The 25,070-nt window shown below is 37.9% G+C and overlaps 1 protein-coding gene across 1 annotated transcript; it reads left to right on the forward strand.

Moving 5' to 3' along the window:
- Nucleotides 1-23,053: 23,053 nt before the first annotated feature.
- Nucleotides 23,054-24,476, forward strand: LOC138896116 (uncharacterized). Its single transcript, XM_070180896.1, has 2 exons — nt 23,054-23,268; nt 23,951-24,476. The coding sequence occupies exons 1-2, from the start codon at nt 23,054-23,056 to the stop codon at nt 24,474-24,476; spliced, it is 741 nt and encodes a 246-aa protein (XP_070036997.1).
- Nucleotides 24,477-25,070: the final 594 nt, after the last annotated feature.

Below are 25,070 nucleotides of genomic sequence, written 5' to 3' on the forward strand. Positions count from 1 at the left end.
ATCCCTGGAATAGTCCCCCTTGTCTCGCCGCATGCGCAATAATAAAGTAAATGACTGCCTTATCTCTCCACACGCGCATAGATAATTATCCCACTGTGTCTCGCCACATGCGCAAATCCAATATATATAGCCCACCTTGTCACGTCGCATGTGCAAATATCAATAATAGCAATAGCACGGATAACTTACTTACAAACACCTCGCTAATCCTCTCAACATTTTCACATGTTCCAAAAACATAACACCACAATATAACAACTCGCATCACATGTGCTCATATGCCATAACATTTCCATAACAATAATTCTGATACAAAAACCACACATAGCCCACGGCTCAACAATACTGAGTACAACAACAACAACAACAATAACACGAGAACACGACAAGTAAATCACCACAAGAATTACAACAACACAATGAAACATGAGAATAAGCTCAACAATGACAGAGATAACAAGTAATAATGACTTCAAATAAGAATAGTCCAACAATGAGAGGGATAACATGTAACAACGACTTTAAATAAGAATAAATCAACAATGAAAGAGATAACATGACAATAAAAAAGGCAACAACTTCAATTAAAGCATATAAGAGTATATTTGGCAATAAAAGATAGAACATGTACCAACAACTTTAAATAAAACATGTAAGAGTAAATTTAACAATGGAGGATATAGGATGATAGGGGCAACTTCAATTTAATGTGCATAAGAAATCTAAGAGTCTAAGCCGGTCAAATTTTCATATATAAGGCCGTGTACACACTCGCCAGCTCGTATACACGTCTTTCACGTAATTTAAATAGTTCAATCAAACTAATCCCCATGGGGTAATTCCCCCACACAAAGTTAGACAAGATACTTACCTCAATTAGGCCAAATCAACACTCAAAATAACTTTTTCTTTATAATTCACCTCCGCCCGGCTCAAATATAACCAAAATCGACTTGATAACATCAATTAATGCAAGAGAAATCAATTCCAATATCATCAGTAACAATGTCCACAGGACATCACAAATCATCCCTGGCATAGCCCCCCTTGTCTCGCCGCATATGCAACAATAAAGTAAATGACCACCTTAACTCTCCACATGCGCATAGATAATTATCCCACTGTGCCTCGCCATATGCGCAAATCCAATATATATAGCCCACCTTGTCACGTCGCATGTGCAAATATCAATAATAACAATAGCACGGATAACTTACTTGCAAACACCTCACTAATCCTCTCAACATTTTCACATGTTCCAAAAACATAACACCACAATATAACAACTCGCACCACATGTGCTCATATGCCATAACATTTTCATAACAATAATTCCGATACAAAAACCACACATAGCCCACGGCTCAACAATACTGAGTACAACAACAACAATAATAATACGAGAACACGACAAGTAAATCACCACAAGAATTACAACAACACAATGAAACATGAGAATAAGCTCAACAATGACAGAGATAACAAGTAATAATGACTTCAAATAAGAATAGTCCAACAATGAGAGGGATAACATGTAACAACGACTTTAAATAAGAATAAATCAACAATGAAAGAGATAACATGACAATAAAAAGGCAACAACTTCAATTAAAGCATATAAGAGTATATTTGGCAACAAAAGATAGAACATGTACCAACAACTTCAAATAAATCATGTAAGAGTAAATTTAACAATGGAGGATATAGGATGATAGGGGCAACTTCAATTTAATGTGCATAAGAAATCTAAGAGTCTAAACCGGTCAAATTTTTATATATAAGGCCGTGTACACACTCGTCAATTCGTATACATGTCTTCCACGTAATTTAAATAGTTCAATCAAACTAATCCCTATGGGGTAATTTCCGCACACAAAGTTAGACAAGATACTTACCTTAATTAGGCCAAATCAACACTCAAAATAACTTTTTCTTTACAATTCACCTCCGCCCGGCTCAAATATAACCAAAATCGACTTGATAACATCAATTAATGCAAGAGAAACTAATTCTAATAAGTAAAGCTATGATCTTTATACAATTTCCCAAAAGTCAACAAAAGTCAACCCCGGACTCGTCCAGTCAAAACTCGGGTCCAAGGGTAGATCTTGACTACCTATAACCCCGCGAGTCCATATATGTATTTTGTTTCTAAATTCGAGTCCAATTCGACTGTCAATCTCAAATTTTTATTTTTCAAAACATAGACAAAATTTCCCCAAATTTCACTTTGATTCTAAAATTTTTGATGTTAAATCTCATATATAATCATGTAATATAGTTAGAAATTGATCAAAATCACTTACCCAATAATTGTACATGAAAATTTCCTCTTCAAATCGCCTTCTACCGAGTCTAGAGTTCAAAGATATGAAAAATAAGATCAAATACCCATCTTCCAGCCCTTATGTTCAAGCGCAGGTATCACAAATATGACCTAGGATTCACAATTACAAACCCCACAAATGTAAAGAATAATCGTAAAAGCGACACTCATCATACTCCTACTAATATCGCAAATGTGACAAAAAGTTCGCAAATGCGAACCAAGAACATATCGCAAATGCGACAATTATGATCGCAAATGCGATCTAGCCCAGCCCAGGCACTCATCGCAAATGCGAACCATGTGTTCGCAAATGCGAACCTAACAGACCCCACTATTCTTCGCAAATGCGACTCCCACCTCGCAAATGCGAACAAAATCTCCCATATGCGAGACCTACAACACCTGCTCAAAAACCAGCAATACAAAAACTCTTTCAAAAACCCCGAAACGCGTCACCCTCGGGACTCCAAACTAAATATCCACATAAGTCTAAAAACATCATATGAACTCGCTCGTGTGATCAAAACACCAAAATAACTTCTAGAACCATGAATCAGACATCAAAATGCATGAAATTTTACATTGAAACTCAAGAACTTCTAAAAACACAACCACATATCCGATTCCTATCAAATCAACTCGGAATGACGCCAAACTTTGCAAACAATTTTCAAATAAACAAATGGACCTATTTCAAGTCCCAAAATTAAAAATCCTAACCTTATAGCCATAAAGTCAAACCATAGTCAAAGCTAAGGCATTTCTAAACCTTCAAACTGCCAACTTCCAGTAAAACATGCCAAATCAACTTAGGGGCCCCCGAATTAAATTTTGGGCATACGCCCAAATTCAAAATCACAATACGAACCTATCAGAGCCATCAAAACACTGTTCCAAAGCCGTTTTCACAAAATTCAAATTTCGATCAACATTTTCAACTTAAAATCCTAGAATGATATTCACTAATCCAAATCAATCCCAAAATATCCGAAAATCGAACCCGGACCATACACGCAAGTCATAATATACAATATCAATCCTCTCAAGACCTCAAACCACTGAACGGAATGCTAAAGCTCAAAACGACCGATCGAATCGTTACAGTGTATGATCTATAATAAATTGTAAGTCAGTTTATACAAAACGACCTAGATGTGCTTATATTAGTATTTATTATAATACCTGCATAGTTTATTGTCAACGTCTTGACCCCAAACTCACCCCGAAACAACCCTATACGCATTTTCCTTTTTGAAAATTATCATTTTTGACGGATAAATGATGAATTAACATATGTTAACGATATATTAATATCAATATTAAGATTAATGAGATATTACGAGTCATTCGTTATTAATCTCAATACTACAAGTGCATACTATGTAATCCTAGGATATTTTAGTGTTTGTATTATGGTTGCGGAGTCTGTTTCATATTGTTACCATGTAATTTAGTAACCAATTGCAATATAGTTACAAATATTTCATGGTGTTCACATATAGTTATGTCACCAATTTCATGTTAACATACAGTTACAATCAATAACAGTTATCACAACCTTTTCAACAATATATTGTTAATATTACTCATTAATTATCATTATTTTAGATTATCATTACGTTACGCTACCAATTTCATATTCTTAACATATTGTTAAGTTACTAATTTCATGGAACGGGTTGGTTCGGTTTTTATCAAAACCAAACTAAACCAATTATATCGGTTTAGATTGTTCGGTTTTGTTGGATTTTTCGGATTTTTTGTTACATAAATATTATTTCAATCTTACTTTGTTGAATTTTTTAGAACTAAATATATGTTCAGTAAAAATTAAAACATTGACAAACATATAATTTATAAAAATATTCTTATGTGAGAATTTTCTTAGTAATTGGAGTTCATGAGTTTTGTCAAGTAAAATTGGTGACGAAAATGGAGAAGATATCAGTAATGGAGGAAATCGGATAAGGGGGAAAGAAAAAGGGGAAAAAAAGAGAAGAAAAGAAAAAAGAAGAAAGAAAAGAGAAAGGTAAAGAAAAAAAAATACTAATAAAAATGAAATAGTGTTCTTAATACACTTTAATACAATTAATGAAAGAGTTAATTAGTTTGGGTGGATTTCGTTTCGAAAAGGGCATATATGAGCCAATTGTATAACTTTAAGGGTATATATAGACCAACTATGTGATGATAAGGGCATATTTAAACTAAAGTATTAACGAAGGACAAATGTGATTAATTTCGTATACTACAAGAGCATATTTGGACCTTTGCCCATAATACTATAGTGAGAGGAACTGTTCAGATTGTGTTGAATGTGTAGAAAAATCCTATTACTTAAAGATCAAGTAAAAAAATATGTTAGCAGTAAAAACTATCAATAAAAAATCCATTCCGGCGATTCACACGCTCACAGTGTTCCAAACCCGCCGACGGCGGCGACGCCACCGTTTCTGTCGTTGTTAATGATACACAAGACCGACATCTACATGTTTCGAATTTCTATAAATCCAAGTTTGGTCTTTTTACGTTTACTTCTGCGAATACTAATTAACTAATAGAGATGTTTCAAATTCCGAGTAAAAATATAATAGTAGTAATAACTTTGACCTTCTAATTGTTCATTCGATCCATGGATATAGAATACAAATATACTCTCTCCGTCTCATATTATCAGTCGTAATTTTTTAAAATAGTTATCTCAAATTATTTATTATTACAAAAATTCAAAACAAACTTAATTATTTTTTTTATTTTATCTTTAGTATTAATAATTATTTTTGAAAACTATAAACACCTAAATTATAGGGTAATATTATGATTGTTTAAATACTAATAAAATATAAATAAAAATAAAGTAGTAAAAAATATCTTATATTTATTATTTTCTTAAAAAACGTGTAAATAAAAATACTACATAGAGTAATAAATCCATCGGGATTTGCAAGTTAGGCCTCGCTTTTTCCCATGCACGACGGCTTCAAGTTGGTGGCTGACATACTTGTTATTTTGTTTTCTTTTTTATATGGCGATCTTTCAATTCTTTGAATAAGATATTTCCTATTGATAGAAAATAAGCCCTGAATGAGTAGTCAACCTTAGCAGCGCGATGTTACAATGGTCTTAGCAATGGGGAACCTAAAATTACTGATCCATAGTTTTTCCAATGGCTTCTTCTATCTCCTGTATATCTTGGAAAAAGTAAAGGAAAAGATTATTTAATGCTCCGTATGAGTTTTCTAGATATGTCAAAGTAAATAACTCTACAAAATAATGGATCCCTGCCGAATGGATAAATTTGTACGATTTATGCATGTCGTCTTCTATTTTCTTCACAAAAATAAAGTAAATTGAAAGAAATAATGCAAATTAGTTTCAGCTGGAAGCATATACCCTTGAAATTAAGTTCAGGGCTATAATTAAATGAAGAATATATGTGATCCAAATACTTTCGAGTCCCGTTTGATTAAGTTGAGGGCCATACTATGATACTCATATATACAGATTACAGATAGAAGCAAAGAATTAAGAAAGAAATTAATAATCTAGCTAATTAAGGTGGGAGATATTTTCCCGTGTTAACTATTGAAAGCTACGCTAAAATTAAGTTAGCTAATTCACGCACGTCCTTATATATATATATATATATATATATATATATATATATATAAAATAAACTGTATATCATCAACACAATCTAATCTATTATAATAAGGTTTCTCTGATTATTGTATCAATTTAAGTTGATGGTGTCCAAAATCTCTGTTGAAATAGTGCACAAAACTTAAAACTCCCGTTATAATAAACACATGGAGTACTTAATAAATCATGAATATTGTGGGGCAAGTCATTTTTCTACCCAACGCCCAAGGAACATGAATGTAAATGCGTGAGTGTTTTTTCCTTTTGAATTAACATGCGTCAAATATTTAATGAGTTACACTATTTACTGTTTTCATAATTACCTATTGTTTCTTACTACTACTAAATTGTTGGCACTTGGCAGCACTTCCATATATACTACTAGGTTGAAGACACGATTCGGTTAGCCTGTCACTTCTTTTTACAGCTAATTACAAAGTATGTTTTCTTTGATGATTAATAATGTATCTTTAATTTGAATTTATCTTAAACAACATTTTACTTTTGGTCTCCTACGTTTAGCATTGATAAGTTAGCATTTCGTTGGAGTATAATTTGCTTTCATTAGAAGATTAAAAGAAGTTGCTTTGACTTAAACACATATTAAATTGATAATATGGTACAACAAAGAAAACTTGAAAAGTACTTTTAGAATATCACATAATGATGTAAATTTAGACTAATTATATACTGGTCTTCCAATATTGGAACTAATAATAACTGTGTCAAATCTTTAAGATACTGAAAAGGAAAGAGTGGGAGGAGTAAAAAGTAATAATTGCAAGGAAGAAGCAAAGAGCATAGGATTTAGTTAGAAATGTCAGATGCCTGGCTTTATGAATACATGGGCATGTGAAGTATGTTGGGATATTTCGTGGCACATTATGTCCATTTTTCAGACACAATAAGTTTGTATATATTTTGTGCAAGTATATGTGCGGATTAGCACTGAAATTTCAATTCAATTGAATAAATGGCAAATATGTCTTCCCCATAATTACACCAGTGTTTCATTTCTATTGATCCTATGATTTTTTTCTAATGATATATCTGCAGCTTAATTGAGTCTCTTGTCTGTTTATTAATGTTGGGCTGCAAAATAAGCACTAAGGAAATATATGGCTCTCAATGCATGCCTAAAAGTAGGCTGCTACATATACTAAAGCTAGGGGAAGGGTGGTAGGTCGTTCAATAATTTTTATAAAATACCGTCTAACTGGTTTTGGTTATGAGTTATATATTTATGATCTATAATCTAGCTTTAGTCCTTTTCCTTTTTAATGCGCCGGTAAATGTTATATATATAAATCCTAAACCTTAAACCCTATATATTGATAAACTGAAAAAGTTGTATTAATGCTAACGTAGTTCAGAAATACTATACTCATACTTATGCCACTTACGGAATTTTGATTGCCAAGTCCGGCCAAATAACCACACAAACTACCCGAAATAAGTTTAACAAAATGTATTTCTTCTCTATCCGACAGGAGCCTAGAGTTGACGAATGGAGATGGAATAGCAAATTTAGCTAGTTTATCTATTTAGCTTGCTTGTTTGCTTCCTTTGCGAAGCTATGTGTAACCGGTCGTTTTACTTTCTAGATTCCTGTTTTCCTATTTATGACTTTTCGTATGTGCCTTTCCGCGGAGACGATTGATTTAGTTTTGGAAGGGTTCAGGTTGAATTCAGAACACTTAGTTCCTTAATAGTGGTCTAAGGTGGCCAAGTTTGACTTGAGTCAACACTTTGAGTAAACGAACTCGGAATCGGGATTTGAAGGTCCCAATAGGTTTGTATGGTGATTTTGGACTTGGGCGTACGTTCGGATTGAATTTCGGGTGGACCAGCTTCTTTTCAGCACTTATTATTAGAAGTTGGTATCTTGAAGGTTTTAGAGTTTTCTAAGTTTGATTTGAAGTAGACTTTAGTGTTATTGATGTCCGTTTGGGATTTCGAGCCTTGTAATAGGTTCGTGTAGTGATAGTGACTTGTGCGTAATATTTGGCACCATTCCGGGTTGTCTAAATATGATTCGTCGCGTTCGGAGTTAATTAGAAAATGTTTGAAGTTTAATAGTTGATTAATTTTGTTTTGAGGTGTGATTCTTGATTTCGATGTTATTTTATGTGTTCTGAGACTTCGAGTAGGTCCGGATGTTTATGGAATTGTTGGTATAATTAGACGTGGTCCCGAGTACTCGGGTGAGTTTCGGACCACCCGGAGCAAGGTTGAAGTTGGCAGATTTCGCTGGTTTTGGTTTTGTTCTTCGCGAATGCTCAGTGAGTTTCGGACCACCCGACGCAAGGTTAAAGTCGACAGATTTTGCTGGTTCTAATTTTGTTCTTCGCGAACGCGGTGGTAGGCACGTGTTCGCAAAGAAGCATTTGGGATGAAGGCCATTTTCTGCTTCGCATTCGCATTGGGTGAACCGTGTTCGCGGAGACTTGGGTAGTAGTGCTACGCGTTCGCGAGAAGGGAGTCGTGTTCGCGAAGAAGAAGGTGGAACTTGAGGTTGACCTTCGTGTTCGCATAGGGCCAGTCGTGTTCGCGTAGGGCAGGCCAGGTAAGGCATCGCGTTCGCGAAGCCAATCTCGCATTCGCGAAGAGGACTATTGGGCAGTTGCAGATTTGGACTTCGCGATCGTGATGAAGTTTCCATGATCGCGCAGAGGAAGGACCAGTGCAAAATGTATTTTTATTTCGGGATTTAGGCTCATTTCTCCCACTTTTCACTTAGTTTGGGCGATTTGGGAGCTCTTTGGAGGAGGATTTTCATCAAGCACCACAAGGTAAGTGATTTCTACCTATTGTGAGCTAAATACATCAATTATGAGTAAATTTTAACATAAAAATTAGTGGAATTTTGAGATTTTGTTGAAAAACCTAGGGTTTAGTAAAATTAGAATTTGATCACGAAATTGATTATCGAGTTGGGCATAAGTTATATATTTGAGTTTGTTAGGTCATGAGTAATATTTATCTTCAAAAATTTCCAGAATCCACGCACATGGGCCTAATGTTGATTTTTGTTGACTTTTCCAGTTGGGTTGGAAATTTACTCTTATAGTTAAAATATGAACTTTTGAGTATATATTAATTGGTTCGTATGTCCTTTGATTAGTTTCGGGTTGCTCCTTGATCTGAGGTGACTAGTGATGATTGAGAGCCGAATAGTGTACATGAAAGTAATGTGAGTCTCTTGCCTAATCTTGTAAGAGGGAATTAACCAGTACTTTAGTTGCTATGTGTTACGTGTTATGGGTGCTATATATGTATGAGGTGACAAATGTCCGTACGTAAGATGAATTCGTGTTATGTCTGAGTAGACTTAGTCCTACATCATGCCTTAACTGTACTACTTGAATTAAACTTGCCTGTTGATTTCTTGGAATTAAATTGGGGTTTGGACTAGAATTTATGTTTCGACCGAGCCTCTTTACCTTGAGTTTTGGCGGGATACTTGATTGTCGGTAAAAATTATATTTTCTTTGCATTCCTATCCTCGTGTTGTGTATATATGATCGGTAGTTCGGGAAGGTTTCTCTATTCCTGTGGATCGGCCCGTACGCCTCGGTAGTGCTATAAAATAGTATCATATGGCCCGTACGACCTCGACAGTGTTGTAAGATGCATCTAGGGATCGGATCGTACAGCCTCGACAGTGCAGACTATTATTATAGATCGGGCCGTGCGACCTCGGAAGAATACGTGCGTTTAAATGATAGGAATCAAAGTACATATGAGTTTTCCTTCTTGACTTGAGACTTGACATCTACTTGATTTTCCTTGTTCGTTTCAGATAGCATATAGCATTTGAGGATTTTCACATTATTATTATGCTAAAAGATCATGTTAGTTATAGTTACTTATTTCATCGCTACTTCTTGTGTTTCATGCCTGTCTATTTTCATGTATTTTAACTATTGGAACACTAGTAAGTGTCGTTGTAGACCCCCCGTCACTACTTCTTCGAGGTTAGACTAGATGCTTACAGGGTACGTGTTGATTTACATACTCATACTACACTTCTGCACTAATTGTGCAGGTACTGAGGCTGGTACTTCAGGAGGTCATTCGGGAGCATAGACGCACTATCCGGAGACTTAGTGGTGAGCTGCTATCCATGCTTCGATCTAGTGCACCCGGAGTCTCCTTCTTGTTATGATTATTTCAAACAGTAGCTATAATAATTTTGTATATTCTATTAGATTACTTGTGCACCCGTGATACCGGATTTTGGGGGTTTCTAGTGGATGTTCATAGTTATACCTAATGTTATTTTTACTTCGCTTTATGTTTTATTCATACTCTGTGATTTTGGTAAGAAAGAACAGATGTTTCTATGGTTTCTAAATTTAATTTCATTTACTTAATGTATTTCCTGATCTTAAAAGTTTAAGTGAATAATTATGTTAGAGGTTCACAGTTGGCTTTCTTAACGATATCGTTGCACGTTGTCACAACCTATGGTGGGAATTAGGTCATGACAGCTTGGTATCAAAGGACTAGGTTCACATAGGTTTTACGAGTCATGAGCAAACCTTGTAGAGTCTTGCAGATATGTGCAGAGACGTCCATACTTATCTTCGAGAGGCTATAGAGTGTTAGGAAACTTCTCTTTCTTCATCTTCTATCGTGTAGTTGATATTGTTCTAAGTATCTTTCTTTTATTCTCCCACAGATGGTGAGAACGCGCGCGACGACATTACCTGATGGCACAGAGTCTTCTCCTTTGGTTGTCATAGGTAGAGGTAGAGGATAAGGCCGAGGGAGTGCCACAACTCCTGCTAGAGGATGCAGGCAGCCTAGAGTTGCTCCAGTGGTACCACCAGTGGATCAGGTGGAGGATCTTGTTATTGAGGAGCAGGATGAGGTACCTGCAGCCGAGCTGGCCCCAGCAAACTTTATGACCGCACCAGGCTTTCAGGAATTGATAGGTCGTATGCTGCAATTCATGGATTTTATGGCTCAGGCTGGACTATTTCCAGTAGATCCGGCCATATCTCAGGAGGGAGGGGGAGCACAGACCCCTACCACTTATGCGCAGGGGCATGCTACTGTTGTGTATCAGACCCCGGGTGCACTACTTGCAGGCGGGGTTCAGCCGGTTATAGCGGCTAGAGCATAGGTTAGACCTGTTGCGACCTATGAGGAGCAGAAGTGGCTGGATAGATGGACTAGGCTTCATCCTCCTATCTTTGGCGGTGAGCAGTCGGAGGACCCATATGATTTCATTAACTATTGTAGGGAGAGGGTGCATAATATGGGAATAGTGAAGTCCAACGGGGTAGACTTCACCATATTTCTGTTCGGTGACAAGCGCAAAACACAACATGAAATTGATGTTCGCTAGCCAAAGATAGTTAGTTTAATTATCGTTTTCATAGGGATTGGATTTAAATAATGTTCAAGTAATTTCTGGTTTAACGCTATTCAGGATGATTAACACTTTGATTGGAACGATTATGAACTAAAATTAACTATTAAAATTAAAGCAATTAATAATTGATCACACAAAACTAGAGAATAGAGAAATGGGTTATTATCAAGATGAGGAATAAGGGTTTAGGCATGATAGGTGCAAGACTGCTATCCTGAATATGAAACTGTTATATTTTACTCTTAAGGTTCTATTGATTCTCACGAATTCAATAGGTGATTAGCTTATACTTCTGATTCAGATTCCTCTCTCAATTAAATCTAAATCTTTCAAATAAATTAATGTGAAATGCGTTTTGCAAGAATTTATTGGTAGGAATGATCTAAGAGAAACTTCTCGTAAATATTTCTCAATCTTAATTTAAACAGCAACACAAAAAGCTCTCTCGATTACTTCAAAGAATCACCAAAATAAACTAAGACATACGCTACAATAATATTCAATAAGATGATCCTCTTTCGATTAAACACTATAAAGAATAAAACCACAACTAATATTAAAGCTCCTCCAATAAATTCAAGCAATTAAATAGTAGTCAAATCCATAAACAACAACCAAGTCACCGAATCATGTCAAACCCTAATGTAAACTACTCCATAAATATGGAGAAAGTCATCACAAATAGAGTTAAAGAATAAGAAAACATTAATCCAACGTTACAATCCAAACTCGCGTATTGAATTGGTAGAAGGAAGATGAAATCTTGTATCTTGAAACCTCCAATGCTCTCAAAATGATCCCCAGGTCGAAATCCCCTTCAAAAACGTATTTTTGGTGTATTTATTCCATGTAGGAGCGGTCCTGAACAAAACTACCCTTTCCAAGTCGAAACAGAAAAATACTCTGTAAAAATTGCATAGGCGCGCCGCCCCACGCGGTGTACTAGTGGAGAAGTTTAGAGAGCGATTTCTGACAGATTTCCGCCCTATGCGCCGCCCCACGCGGTGCGGCTAGGTAAATTTTCCAGAGTAAATTGTTTTCTTCCGCTTTTGATATCCACACTCGGCCTTGACCCCTGAGCGCGATCCCGGTTTAATTCCTTAGGCTTCACTCAGATTTCAAACCTCCAAATTGTTCTATTTAGCTCCCGATTATCCTTTTAATTTGGAATCACTTACTACAAGGCATAAAATACGTAATAAGTACAATTCACTATCAATTAAGCTCTAACCCATATAAAGTGCAGTAATTAGAGTGTAAAACGTGGCTAAAACACGGGTTTTTAGCCTACCATCAACACCTCATACATAGATCATTGCTCGTCCTCGAGCAATCAAACTACACTTCAAATAGGAACGACATTTTCGTGCAACTCTCCTAACGCGTCATGCCAAGAATATTTAAAACAGACAAAGCACCCTGCCATAACATCCTAGCCTCAAGACTTGACTCAAAAGCACCAAGTATTTTTCACAACCTGCCCACTTACCCTAACACAGAGGCCACAGACTTTACCTTTTTTTCTCAAATCATGTGCCCTCACACCAAAGATAGAGAGTAGTTCCAGACACAATAAAGTTCAAGAATAATTAGGAACTCAAGATAGAAAGAATTAACTCACTTTCAGAAATAAAATTCATGTGACACAGAAGACGTACCGTAGGCTTGCCTGTACTGTAATACTCTAGTAATTGAGCTTATTCGGTCAAGGATCAAGTAGGACTTACTTTGGTTGAATTGTAGGATGCGGGATGGGTAGGATATATTTGGATAATAGTGATTTGTAATGACCCGATCGGTCATTTTAAAAATTTACGCTCCGTTCAGTTGTTTGAAACCATGAGTAGCTTCTTATGATGTATTATGACTTGTGTGAATCATCTATTTTTTGTTTTCAGGTGATTTAGGATTGATTTGGAAGAATGATTCCCAACTAGGAAGCTTTAAGTTGGAAGAGTTGACCAAATTTGACTTTTATATATTTGACCATGGATTGGAGTTTTGATTGTTCCATTAGGTTCGGATGGTGCCTTTGGACTTGGGCATATGTCCGGATTTGCATTTTGGATGTTTCTAGAAGGTTTCGGCAATATTTGGTAAAAGTTGGCAATTTAATGTTTTGGAATGTTCATAAGTTTCACTGGGAGTTGACCTTGATGATATCGGGTTCGTATTGTGATTTCGGGAATTTGAATAGCTTTGTTATGTCATTGGAGACTTGTGTGCAAAATGTGAGGTAATTCCGTCTTGATTGGATATGGTTCGACACGAGCATTGGGTGTTAAAAGTTTTTAAGTTTGATTTGAGGTGCGATTCATTTTTTGATGTTGTTATGTGTGATTTGAGGCCGCGAGTAGATCCGTATTATGTTTTGACTTGTTGGTATGTTCGGACGGGGTCCCGAGAGACTCGGATGAGTTTCGGGGTAGAATCAGACCATTTTCTTCATGATTTCATTGCTGGTTTATACTGATTTCTGATACCTCGATTGTTCTTGGCGATCGCGAAGATGATGATACGATCGCGTAAGGTAAAGTCTGGAGCTGGGAATTTTCTGCTTCACGCTGGCGAGATTTTGAACGCTTTTGTGTAAGTTGTGGGGGCTTGAGCATCGTGTTCGCGTCTGAAGAATCGCAGTCACGTAGTGTTGAAACGGGGCAGCTGGGAGCTGGTGATTTCTCTTTTGCGATCGCATGGATTTGTTCGCATTCTCAGAGCGTTGGCATCTGTGGTCATCACGTTCGCGTAAGTAGGCTCGCAAAAGCGTAGAGTGTTTCAGGGCAGTGTGATTTTTCTTCTACGCAATCGCGATTCATATATCTATCGAGTGATTATAAGAACTCTATTTCGAAGGTTTCAGACATTTTATCATATTTTGAGCTATGGAGCTGGGATTTGGGCGGGTTTAGAGGCAAATTTTATCACATGGATTGGGGTAAGTGTTTTCTACTAGGTTTCGATTATATTCCGTGATTCTATTTTTGTTTTTAGCATTTAATTGATGATTTCAAAAGAGAAATTGGGGGGTTTTGTCTAAAAATTCCTAAAGTGAATTTTTGAGTTTTGAACATCAATTCGGAGTCAGATTTAAGTGAAATTAGTATGGTTGGACTCGAAATTAAATGGGTTAACGAATTTGTGAGTTTTGTTAGGTTCTGAAGTATGGGCCCGGGTTTGAATTTTTGGTTGACTTTGAAATTTTGATTAAAGATTCGACCTTTATCGATTGAATTTGTCTCCTATAATATTATTTGATGTATTCGAGTTGCTTTTCGCTAGTCTTGAGCCGTTCGAGATAAGTAACACTTCTAAACTTGGATTTGAAGATATTTAACCCTGGGAACTATATTATAAGAGATGTATTGGGGTGACGCACGTGCTAGGTGACGGGCGTGGGTGCGTGCACAAAAGTATTCATGATATGGGTAGTTCTTAGGCTATTATATGCCTTGTGTTGCTGTCATGCCGCACACCGAGGCAGAAATTTGGGTAAAAGTTTTGGACCATTATGCAGTCCATTATGCGGCCACATAATCTTTTTGCGAGCCGCATAACCCCTCGCATATCCAACACAAAAATATTTCGGAGGAACATTCTGCTACGCATTATATGACCTCAGAACAGGTCTGCGGACCGCAGACCGGTCGCAGAGTGAGGCAGGGGTGCCCAGTTTCGGAGAGCCATTATGCGGTCCATTTTGCGGACCGTAGAAGCGTTATACAGTTGCATATGCGATCGCAGACCTGCATGCCTTCATTTTTTCTAATTTTTGAACCCGACCCCATTCTTATAAAACAACCTTGGGGATCATTTTAAAGGGGTAAAACATATATTTCTAGAGAGAGGGAGTGCCATAGAGTGAGAGGGGAAGTTCCTAAGCTCATCATTCATCAATTCTTGCTCAAAGTTGAAGCATTTTTAAGAAGAATTCACTAAGTCTTCATCCTAGAGGTAAGGTTCTACTCCAAAGCCCTTAATTTCGTGATTTTAATTGAAAATAGGCAATAAGCCAAGCAATTCTTGGGTGTGGGAGTTGTTTATTTTACATGCATGTACCATCAAGGGTAGTGAAAAGATTGTTGATCTCTTTTGGGTAAACTTTAGGTAGTGGGATGAAAGAATCCACCATAAGAGGACCTTGAAACCTTAATGCTCACCTAGTGTTTGATAAAATGCTCAAGTGAGATGGAACTATGAACTCCTTCCTAATTTGTGTTCAATTTTGCTATATCTCTAAATAAATTAAAGTGGCTAAGATTTTCAGAACATTGTAGTAATTTAAAAAGCTCGAGGCAAGGTATGTTGGTTAAACTTCTCTCTTAGAATTGAATTCCCACGACGTTCTTGTAAGTCCCGAGTTGTCCATTATGAATTGACTTTTATGAATAAGTCGATGTCGAAGATGTATTTATATGAATATGTGCAAAATGTGTTCCGGAACATTCTTATCATGTTATGTTATTCTTCGGGAGCGTGTTCAAAGTATGAGTATGTATTAAAATATTGTGACTTCAAGTCAAGCCCAAATAAAAGTGATCATATCAAATTGTGTAAGAAATCACATGTGCCTAAGACACTAAATTGCTCAAATGTGTGCTTAAAGTCTTGGATAGAAATATTTGTTGTTGACAATCCGTGTTAATGTTTGAAAGTGGAATAGTGAGCATGAATTATGAAGTACGGCCAACGTGCCAAGAATGATATTGCGTTATGGCCAATGGTGCCAATAAAATGAATGACATGTTAAAGAATATGAATTAAGTGATAAATACTTTTAATAATAAATGCCTTGGGAGTATCGTTTAGCCACCGAGGAAGAGTAGGTCAGAACAACCTAACCCCAAAACTACACGTGCCGGTGTAGGAGTGATTGGGGGGTAAATCCCCGTGTTAATGTGATGAGACTGTTTTCCTTTATATGGGATGAGATTGGTGTGTTGAGATGTTTCCCCTTAAATGGGATGAGATTATTGCTAGCGAAATATGATGTGATGTCGACACATACGATATTGTGGTGAGACGGCTTAGCCGGTCGGGTTGAGATCGAACTCCGTGCTAAAATACAGTGGTGTATCGGTGCTAAAGATCTCCCAACTTAAATTACTGAAACCTAATTGAAATTTACCATTCCCCTAACTTAACACCTTGATACTATTTGAGTCTCTTATTGATTTCATGTTTTATTCTCCGTTTACTGTTACTCGTTCTATTGAGAGGGTGTTTAGTTATATATACTAGTACTATTCCATATGTACTAACGTCCCTTTTGCCAGGGGCGCTGCATCTTTAATGGATGCAGGTGGTTCCATAGCAGGTAGCATTGATTAGTGATAGCAGTACACCCTCTCCTCAGCTGACTTGGTGAGCCCCACTTCATTTCGGGGTCCCGTATCTCTTATCCTTTGTACATAGCGTTTTGAGGTATAGCCGGGGCCTTATTGTCGGCACTGTCATAACACTCTTTTATTTCTGTTAGAGGCTCCGTAGACATAGTGTGGGTTGTATCTATTTTTGGGAAGGTTAAACTAAAAATGTTGTAAGTGTATAATCTGTTCCACTTTAACTATGATTGTACACTGTACTGTTTTGGAGACTTGCTAACAACGTAACTAATGGAAATGAACTTGTGTTATTCACATGACCTCTTACTGTCTAATTAATGAAATGTATTCTTCTCTTTGTTCACGGTTGAGTTGGGTAGACGACATTGTGCAGGCTTGCTCGACCGGGGTAACTCTGTTGAGCGCCGGTCGCGCTCCCCGAGGTTGGGGCGTGACGGTATTTGTATTGATGTTTGGATCGGGTTGCACATCACAAGGGTTATATTGATATTGAGGTGACATATATACCAGGCCCTACATTGGCTAAGCTATACTGATTTAAGGCTTCGCATGCACCAGGCCCTACTATTGGGCTAAGTGATTATGATTAGTGCTCGGGAAGGATCCGCCTTTCCGGAGTCTGACATGCTAGTAGTGGGCGCTGACACAATATTTCATATACGTGCTTTGATGATGGGCAGTTATGCCAGGCACCCATACAGTGCTAAGTGTTTTTATTTTGTTGGATCCACGGTTATAACATAGGCTTTGAGCCAGGCACCTGGAGTGTACTAGGATTGTGTGTACTTAATTAGTTCATTGTGATACTGAGTATTGGACATGTTTATTTGACATATAGGCATAGAGATGTACCTTTCTCATGCTAGACAGTGACATGATATTTGATTACTTGACATGTATACCTGACATGTAGGCATAGAGATGCATTTTTCTCATGCTAGACGGTAATGTGACATTTATGATTTGACATGTAGGCATAGAGATGTATGTTCCTCATGCTAGATGGTATACAATAATTGATGTCTTGACATGTATATTCACATGTAGGCATAGAGATGTACTTTTCTCAAGCTAATTGGTAATAAAAATTCTTATATGGTGTTGTGAATTGGGAATATAGTTCTTTGATAAACTCATGGTTAGTTGTTTCTCAATTGTGAGATTTGGAATTGACTGTTTTACTTAAAAAGCATGCCTACTTTCCCATAACTGTGATCAAGCTGAGCATATATCTCGTGAGTCATATACCTTTATTGGCTTTACTACACTGTTATGAATTGTTATTAGCTATTGATGTTGGTCACTGACCTTCTTCCGAGCTCATCACTACTTTCAACCTAAGGTTAAGTTTGTTACTTATTGAGTACATAGGATCGGTTGTACTCATACTACACTTCTGCATCTTGCATGCATATTTTGGAGTTGATGCTGATGATTATGGTGAGAGACGGCGTTGAAGACGTACCTAACTTTCGAACATAGCTACAATTTGTTCTTGGTAGTTTAGATTTGAGTTATGTTTATGTATATTTCAAACAGATGTTGTAAATATTATTTCATTCCAGCTTTGTAAATCTAAAGTCTTAGTGGCTCATGACTTCTACTACCCGTCCTTTGGGAGTTGTATAATGATTCAGTTATTTCACTTTTTGTTTCTTATCATTATCATTAAATGGTGTTTACTCTTATTTGGCTTACCTAGCGGGTTGGGTTAGGTTCCATCACGACTAGTTGGATTTTGGGTCGTGAGAAATTGGTATAAGAGCCTTAGGTTCATAGGTTCTGCTTGTCATGAGAAAATGTGTAATAGAGTCTTGCGGATCGGTATAATGACATCCATACCTATCTTTGAGAGGCTACAGGGAATTTAGGATAAATTTTCTATCTTTCTTTCCTCATCATGCAACATTGATTAAGCTCGAAGAGTATTTCTTTGAATTCCTTCCACTCACTCGTATGTTATGTGAGTGCTCGGTATCAGTTGTGCATCGACGACTTTTGATTCCATGGATGAGGTACGAGATGTGTTTTCTGTGTTTTAGTAATGGGCCAGTTTAGAGGACTTAAGGTCGGGTTTTGACCGCAACATGGGCACGATTATTTCAGTTGTGTGCATATGTGCTTTTGGACTTTTATGTCCGGTAGTATCCCTAGGAGCGGGATTTATGGCTCGGTGAGTGGTTGGATATCTATATGATGGGTATCATATGACTGCGGGGTGTGTTCGAATGGCTTTGAAGTAACGAAGAGAGTTTCTTGGGATATGATACAGACTATTAGATCTGTGTTGATGTGTTGTACGGTCTTGAGATATGTGCGTGTTGAGGGATCTTTCATGTTGTTTACTTGTGGAACGAAGTAGATTCTCATATCTTGTTGATGAGTTCAGACTCGGGATGATTAAGTGATTGCATAGTAGTTGTGGCCGTGAAAGGGTATAGAGAGATGTTAGTTTTGCGGCTAAGAAGGTGGGTTATCACCTGCGGGGTAATCTACGGATGTGTGATCCTTATGATATTGTGTGGAGATGTTTTTTCTACCAGTGGGTTATATGTGCTGCGATTTGAGTTTGGATCGGTTGAAAATGTTGACCCGACTGTCACGAGGATAAATGCGAGCTTAGCGAATGATTTGAGGTATTTTATGTTTTGTGTTGCATGAGCTCATGAAGGATTTAGTTAAATTTCAGTGCGGTATTATGACAATAATAGAGTATGGGTATTGTAAGTGATCAGATGTTTTGTTCTATGGCTTTGAACCAAGTGGGGGAGTCTGCTATCGACGATTTAATTGCATGGCTATATGTTGTAATGGTTTCAGTCTAAGGCATGCTTGCGAACCATTTATGACTTGCAGAGGTTAAGATCGAGGATTACTCGCGTAAGGAAATTTTTGGATACGAGTTATATTACACTTTATGGGTATATGGAAATCATAGAATGATTTGAGTTGTTATTCGTGACGGATGTAGTGTGCATGGAATAGGAATTTACTCGGTTGTGTTAAGATGGGGTTACTTCTTTAGGTGTTATTATGCTAATAGGGCATAAGTGGTTCGGCCTGTTTGGGAGGTGCAATTGAGATTTGAGCAGAGTGGATGACTCTCAAGAAGGTTCTAATGGATTCAAGATTTATATGTGGCAATTGAGAATTTTTCGGATTTGTATATGGCTAGAATATGAGATTTGCATTAGATGGTGTCGAGGCTCACATCATTTCTATATCATTATGGATCTACATTTCAATATGAGAAAGTTAAAAGGAACAAATGTAAATTCACAGAAGGTCTCTTCATAGTAGGTGTCTTGGTTGTGGTACTTTTGGGGTGCTTATGAGGGAATACAATGACTTATGGGCCTTAGGGCGGTGTGATTTTATGCTAGGATCTCTCATTATGAGCTCTTGGTTAAGGGTCATAGAATGCGGGCAAGGAGAAGTGTTAACTTAAAGGCAATTCGGATGTAACTTGGAGAAATAGGACATCTTGGTGGTAGATTGGATCAACATGGTAATGGGTATAATCGGTTCTTTGGGTTCTTATGATGTGGTAAGTCTCTACAGGTATTTTGTGGCAATACTCTTAGGTTTGGCAACATGCGTGACTTGGTTGAGTTAGAAGGATTCAGTTCTAATGGCTTGGTTATGTGCAAATGGGCTTCGTAGAGTTCTCGATGATTTCTACCACAACTTGGGATGGATCTTTTCTACAGGCATGGGGAGTTTGTTGTGCGTTGTGATTTTCTCCTAAATAAGATCATGTGAAAAGTTTCTAGCTAATTGAGTATGTAATCTACTTGTGACTCATGGTTGATAATATGGTTCTAATGTTTTCATATGATGGCATGATAGATGCGATGCGTCGTGTGGGATTGAGATTTGCATGAACAAGGTCGTGGTTCAGCTTTGAAGGGAAGGTCACGAATTCTTAGACAACATGGACGGTTCCAAATGTTTAGATGAATGCTAGTACTACTTGGTATTACTTGAGAAGGGCACGTATTTCAAAAGGCGCACCGTGTTTTGACTTACGGATGCTTTATTGGTATTTCGGTACTCACCTGATTTATCGAATGCTAGTGTTCAGATTTTTGCTTTGTGGCACGAAAGAATTATTGAAGTACTTCTCGTGGAATGATTGTGTATGAAGGATGTGTCAACTAACATCACATAATATCAACTAAAACCTCACTCACACATTGACACATAACTCACTAAGGATCGGGTATATCCGACTCTCTAATCAAAGCAATTAAACAAAGTCAAGATCAAACAAATTAAGGCACTTATATACGAGTCAAGAATTGCACCTAGGTGTCACAAATAAGGCACTCACCACTTTCAAGGTATATGCGTTCAAGGAAAATTACCTCAAATTAGTATTATGGCTCAAAATTCTTTATTCCTACAAAAAAAGAAGCTAACTATACCCGGTTCAAGTAAAATCCTTGGAAAAGAACCGCGGCACAAAGAAAAAACAAGGAAAAATTGAGTTTATGTTTCGACTTTAATCCCTTAAGAAAACGATCGAGGAGATCCATCGTCTGGAAAAGTTCAATGTTTTTATTTATTTATAAAATAATGACAGAAAAAACACAAATTTTAGTACATCTAGTCTGTATGATTGACTTCGAGGTTATCCTGGGCATGGACTGATTATCTCTGTTCCATGCCGCTCTCGATTGCCATGCCAAGCTTGTTACCTTGGCGATGCCAGAGTTGCCTAGGTTGAGTGGAGAGGCTCATCTATTAGTACATCCAGTTGGGTTATCTCTTTTTTGAAGGCTCAATATATGGTTAAAAAGGGTTATTTGGTCTATCTAGCCTTTATTTGAGATACTATATTGGATACCCCCACAATAGATTCAGTGTCTGTGATGCGGGAGTTTTCTGTTGTATTTCTTGCTGATCTACCAAGCATGCCACTAGATTGTGATATCGATTTTGACATTGATTTGTCACCAGGCAGCCAACCTATCTCTATTCTGCCTTATCGTATGGTTCTAGTGGAGTTGAGAGAGCTGAAGGAGCAGCTTCAAGAGTTGCTCAAGAAGGGATTCATCTGGCCAAGTGTGTCGCCTTGGGGTACACTGGTATTATTTGTGAATAAGAAGGATAGGAATATGCAGATGTGCATTATTTACCGTAAACTGAACAAAGTCACCACCAAGAATAAGTATCCATTGTCACACATTGATGATTGTTTGATCAAGTTTAGGGTGCTAGGGTATTTTCGAAGATCGACTTGAGATCTGGGTATCATAAGCTGAGGATTCGTGCTTCAAATATTTTGAAGACTGCTTTCTGACTAGATATGGGCACTACGAGTTTCTAGTGATGTCCTTCGGCTTGACTAATGCTCCGGCAACATTTATGGATTTGATGAATCGGGTGTTCATTCTATATCTTGACTCATTTTTCATTGTCTTCATTGATAATATATTGATCTACTCGCGTAGCATGGAGGAGCACGAGCAACATTTGAGGATAGTGCTTCAGACTCTGAGGGAACAAAAACTATAGACTAAGTGCTAGTTCTGTTAGATTTGGTGGCTTTCTTGAGGCATGTTGTATCATGTGAGGGTATTAAGGTGTATCCTAGGAAGATCGAGGCAGTTCAGAGTTTTCCTTGTCCTACCACTACGACCGAGATCAGGAGTTTCTTGGGGCTAATAAGTAATTATCATCGGTTTTTGGAGGGCTTCTCGTCTATTGCAGCTCTTTTGACTAGATTGACCCAGAAGGGTGCTAAGTTCAGATGGTCCAATGATTGCGAGGCAAGCTTTCAGAAGCTCAAGACCGCATTGACTACAACACCAGTGTTAGTTTTTCCCTCTGGTTCAGGGATGTTTACTGTGTACTGCGACGCTTCATGCGTTGGTTTGGGTTGTGTATTGATGCAGGAGGGGCGGGTTATTGCGTATGCTTCACGTCAGTTGAAGCCTCACAAGAAGAATTACCATGTGCATGATTTGGAGTTGGCTGTGACACTTCATGCTCTTAAGATCGGGAGGCATTATCTTTATGGAGTGTCGTGTGACGTTTACACCGATCACCGTTGTTTGCAGCATCTGTTTAAGCAGAGGGATCTTAATCCGAGGCAGCGCAAGTGGCTTGAGTTACTAAAGGATTATGATATGACCATCCTTTATCATCCGAGCAAGGCGAATGTGGTCGCGGATGCCTTGAGCATAAAGGCTGAGAGTATGGGTAGTTTGGCCTTTATTTCAGCAGAGGTAAGGCCATTAGCTTTGGACATTCAGCCTTCAAAGCCCAGATGGGTTCTTGCATGTGTTGTGGCTCAGTTTTCTTTATTCGAGCGGATCAAGGCTAGTCAATATGATGATTTGCACGTGCTAAATGCTACATGGTGATGCCAAGGAGGTTACTATCAGAGATAATGGTGTTCTGCGACTCCAGGGTCGCTTTTGTGTTCCTATTGTTGATGACCTGAGGGAGGCGATTCTAGAGAAGGCACATAGTTCGCTTTATTCCATTCATCCAGGTGCCACGAAGATATATCGTGACCTGAGGCAGCATTACTGGTGGCGGTGGATGAAGAAGGACATTGTTGAGTATGTGACGAGATGTCTAAATTGCCAGCAGGTTAAGTACGAGCATCAGAGACCTAGCGGCTTACTTTAACAGATGTCATACCAGAGTGGAAGTGGGAGCGCATCACTATGGATTTCGTGGTTGGTTTGCCACACATTTTGAGGAAATTTGATGCAGTTTGGGTCATTGTCGATAGACTGATTAGTATGCACACTTTATTCCGGTGATGACCACGTACACTTCAGAGAGGTTGGCCCAGATTTATATTTAGGAGATCATCCGGTTGCATGGCGTGCCTATTTCTCTTATTTCAAATAGAGGCACTCAGTTCACTTCACATTTCTGGAGAGCAGTACAGAGTGATTTATGTACCCAGATAGAGCTCAGTACGACCTTTCATCCACAGACCGATGGGAAGTCAGAGCGGATAGTTTAGATTCTAGAGGATATGCTCAGAGCATGTGTGATTGACTTCAGAGGGTAGTTGGATCGATTCTTACCATTGGCCTAGTTTGCTTATAACAACAGTTATAAGTCCAACATCGAGATGGATCCATTTGAGGCCTTGTGTGGTCGACAATGTCGATACCTCATCGGTTAGTGTGAGCCTGACGAGGCTAGGTTATATGGTACTGATTTGGTAAGGGATGCCTTTAACAAGGTAAAGTTGATTTAAGAGAACATTCGCATAGCACAATCTAGGCAGAAGAGTTATGCGGATGAGAAAGTGTGTGATTTGTCATTTATGGTGGGCGAGAATGTACTTTTGAAAGTCTCGCCGATGAAGGTTATCATGGGGTTCGAAAAAAGGGGCAAGTTGAGTCCGAGGTTCATCGATCCATTCGAGGTTCTGGAGCGAGTTGGTGAGGTTTCATACAGGCTTGCTTTGCTTTGTAGTCTATCAGGAGTTCATCCGGTGTTCCACGTGTCTATGCTCCGGAGCTACCATGCCGATAGGTTCTATGTGTTGGATTACAACACAGTTCAGCTAGATGAGGGCTTGGGTTATGAGGAGGAGCTAGTTTCCATTCTTGACAGGCAGGTTTGCAAGTTGAGGTCTAAGAAGATTTCAGTAGTGAAGGTCCAGTGGAGGGGCCAACCATTCAAGGAGGTGACTTGGGAGACCGAGAAGGACATGCAGAGCAAATATCCGCACTTATTCGGCACTTCAGGCATGATTTTAAATTCGTTCGAGGACGAACATTTGTTTAAGAGGTGGAGAATGTAATGACCTGACCGATCGTTTTGCTTTCTATATCCCTGTTTCCCTATTTAAGATATCTTGTATATGCTTTTCCTGATTTATAACTTGCGGGGGTGGTTGATTTTATTTTGGAAGGGTTCAGATTGAATTTAGAATACTTAGTTCCTTAATAGTGGCCTAAGGTGGCCAAATTAGACTTGAGTCAATACTTTGAGTAAGCGACCTCGAAATCGGGATTTAAAGGTCCCGATAGTTTCATATGGTGATTTTTAGATTTGGGCGTATGTTCGGATTGTGTTTCGGGTGGACCAGGAGCATTTCGACGCTTATTGTTGAAAGTTGGCATATCGAATGTTTTAGAGTTTTTTAAGTTTGATTTGAAGTGAACTTTAATATTGGTTCGTATAATGATTGGTGACTTGTGCGTAAAATTTAGCATCATACCGAGTTGTCTATGTTTAATTCGTCACGCTCGGAGTTAGTTATAAGAAGTTTGAAGTTTAGAAGTTGATTAATTTGGTTTTGAGGCGAGATTCTTGGTTTTTATATTATTTTATGTGTTCCGAGACTTCGAGTAGTTCTGGATTATATTTATAGACTTGTTGGTATAATTGGACG

This window comes from Nicotiana tomentosiformis, chromosome 7, assembly GCF_000390325.3.
Source record: "Nicotiana tomentosiformis chromosome 7, ASM39032v3, whole genome shotgun sequence".
NCBI classification, from domain to species: domain Eukaryota; kingdom Viridiplantae; phylum Streptophyta; class Magnoliopsida; order Solanales; family Solanaceae; genus Nicotiana; species Nicotiana tomentosiformis.